General features: G+C 43.4%; 1 protein-coding gene across 4 annotated transcripts in view; it reads left to right on the forward strand.

The window, feature by feature from the left end:
• Positions 1 to 1360, forward strand: part of SERBP1 (SERPINE1 mRNA binding protein 1) — a 17222-nt gene extending 15862 nt beyond the window's left edge. For all 4 annotated transcript variants that reach the window (XM_017877149.1, XM_017877151.1, XM_017877150.1 and 1 more), the window contains exon 7: positions 1163 to 1360. In XM_017877149.1, the coding sequence (XP_017732638.1) occupies positions 1163 to 1345 (183 nt within the window). In that variant the 3' untranslated portion in view covers positions 1346 to 1360. The remainder of the gene's footprint in view (positions 1 to 1162) is intronic.
• Positions 1361 to 2557: the final 1197 nt, after the last annotated feature.

Genomic DNA, 2557 nt, shown 5'->3' on the forward strand with positions numbered 1-2557 from the left:
GGCGCCTGTAGTCCCAGCTACTCGGGAGGCTGAGGCAGGAGAATGGCGTGAACCCGGGAGGCGGAGCTTGCAGTGAGCTGAGATCCGGCCACTGCACTCCAGCCCTGGCGACAGAGTGAGACTCCGTCTCAAAAAAAATACAAAAAATACAAAAAAAATACAAAAAAATTAGCCGGGCGTGGTGGCAGGCGCCTGTAGCCCCAGCTACTCGGAAGGCTGAGGCAGGAGAATGGCCTAAACCTGGGAGGCTGAGCTTGCAGTGAGCCGAGATTGCGCCACTGCACTCCAGCCTGGGCGACAGAGCGAGACTCCCGTCTCAAAAAAAAAAAAAAATTCGCCAGACATCGTGGCATGTGCGTGTAGTCCCAGCTACTTGGAAGGCTGAGGTGGGAGGATCGCTTGAGCCTGGGAGGTGGAGGTTGCAATGAACCCAGATCGCGCCACTGCACTCCAGCCTGGTGACAGTGAGACCTGGTCTCAAAAAAAAAAAAAAGTTCCTGTGACACATTTAAGCTGTGGATTTATTTGTGCATAGCTTTACAAGATTCCCCTCTTATGTAAAGTGTGTAGTGTTTCACTTGAATTTGTAGCTCTTTATATTTGTGTAGAAAAACATAATGGTTGTATATTAACAGAAGATGCTTCTGAAAAGTTTGTATGGAATAAGGTCGTTACCCTAGTTATAGTTGAAAGAGTGTAGAACAGAGGTTTTCTTTTTAACTTGCATGTTCTTTTTAACTTCAATGATAGTAGTAGCCTTATATGTCATCTCTCCAGAGGTCTTCATCAAGGATTCACATTGGAGTCCTGATCTGAAGGACATATTTAAAATGTACTTGTCCAGATTTCACTGCTAAAGGTTATGATTCAGTAGGTCTGGGATGGGCTTCAGCCATTTGGGTTGATTGTGATAGCATATATGTCTTTAGTTGAGGACTGCTGATATTACCTGCAATTTTGAGATAGAGAAAAGTGAAGGAAATTATTCCTCCAAGATCATTATAGCTGAGCCCTAGCTTGTTACCTGTGGAGGCATTGAGACGTTTGTTCACAGAAAGTACAGTTTGGATTTTTGGTCTTTTTAGAAGAAAGCTCATTATTTATAAATTTTGCTACGTGACTTTTCTACTAATAACCCAGTCATCTTCACTTATATTTTTAGGCTCATGCTGAAGATTCCGTTATGGACCATCATTTCCGGAAGCCAGCAAATGATATAACGTCTCAGCTGGAGATCAATTTTGGAGACCTTGGCCGCCCAGGACGTGGTGGCAGGGGAGGACGAGGTGGACGTGGGCGTGGTGGGCGCCCAAACCGTGGCAGCAGGACCGACAAGGTAATTTAAGACTTTGTTTTCCTTTTACGTAATTTAAGGACCTCTTAGAAGTCACTGGCTGGGTCCTTTTGGGAACATAAGAAGTAGAAGTAGTAGCAGTATCTTTAAGAAACCACGTGTTGGCCGGGCGTGGTGGCTCAAGCCTGTAATCCCAGCACTTTGGGAGGCCGAGACGGGCGGACTCCGTCTCAAAAAAAAAAAAAAAAACAAAACGAGAAAGAAACCATGTGTTAGGTTATATTTTTGTTTAAAGCACTTAAATGTTTTTTTGTATAGTACTGTAAGTAGTGTTAAGTTACCACCCTTTTGAATTCTTACTAGGTGCTGGTCATGGTGCTGGGCTAGGCATTTTATGTACTTAATGTCATTTAATTCTTGTTACTGTGATGACATTCTCATTTTCCAGACAAGAAAATCTGGTGTAGTGAATCAGGTTAACTCTTGACCTTTGCTAAGGCTTACCTGAAAAGCAATCTATTCACTTTGGTAATTCCTAACTGCTTTTTAGGTCCCTGCTTAATAACCATTGTGTTCCTTGTATAATTCCTCTTGTGACACTCATGATTATTGACGCTTTTTTCTTTTACTAGACTCTTCTGAGAGCTGGGATTCATTTTTGTCTTACTTTCCTTTTTTTTTTTTTTTTTTTTGAGATGGAGTCTCGCTATGTCACCAGGGCTGGAGTGCAGTGGCCGGATCTCAGCTCACTGCAAGTTCCACCTCCCGGGTTTACGCCATTCTCCTGCCTCAGCCTCCTGAGTAGCTGGGACTACAGGCGCCCGCCACCTCGCCCGGCTAGATTTTTGTATTTTTTTAGTAGAGACGGGGTTTCACCGTGTTAGCCAGGATGGTCTCGATCTCCTGACCTCGTGATCCACCCGTCTCGGCCTCCCAAAGTGCTGGGATTACAGGCTTGAGCCACCGCGCCTGGCTTGTCTTACTTTACTTTCTATAATCTCTCCGATGCCTTGAACAGTATATGGCACAAAACAAGTTCTTAGAGAAATATTTTGATGAATCCCAAGTAATTGATAGATATGAACTCAGATCTGATGATTGGAAACAACCATAATGTCCTCCTAGATTCTCAACACCTTACAAATTTGGGGACCCACCTGCTTGATTGAGTCTGTTTTTGATTATTATAAGGGTAACTTATCACTGCCAGTGTAATGATACTTTGTTCCTCCAAGACCAATCCTTTTTTTTTTTTTTTTTTTT

The sequence above is a fragment of the Rhinopithecus bieti genome, unplaced genomic scaffold (genome assembly GCF_001698545.2).
Source record: "Rhinopithecus bieti isolate Rb0 unplaced genomic scaffold, ASM169854v2 scaffold_6380, whole genome shotgun sequence".
Classification (NCBI taxonomy): Eukaryota; Metazoa; Chordata; class Mammalia; order Primates; family Cercopithecidae; genus Rhinopithecus; species Rhinopithecus bieti.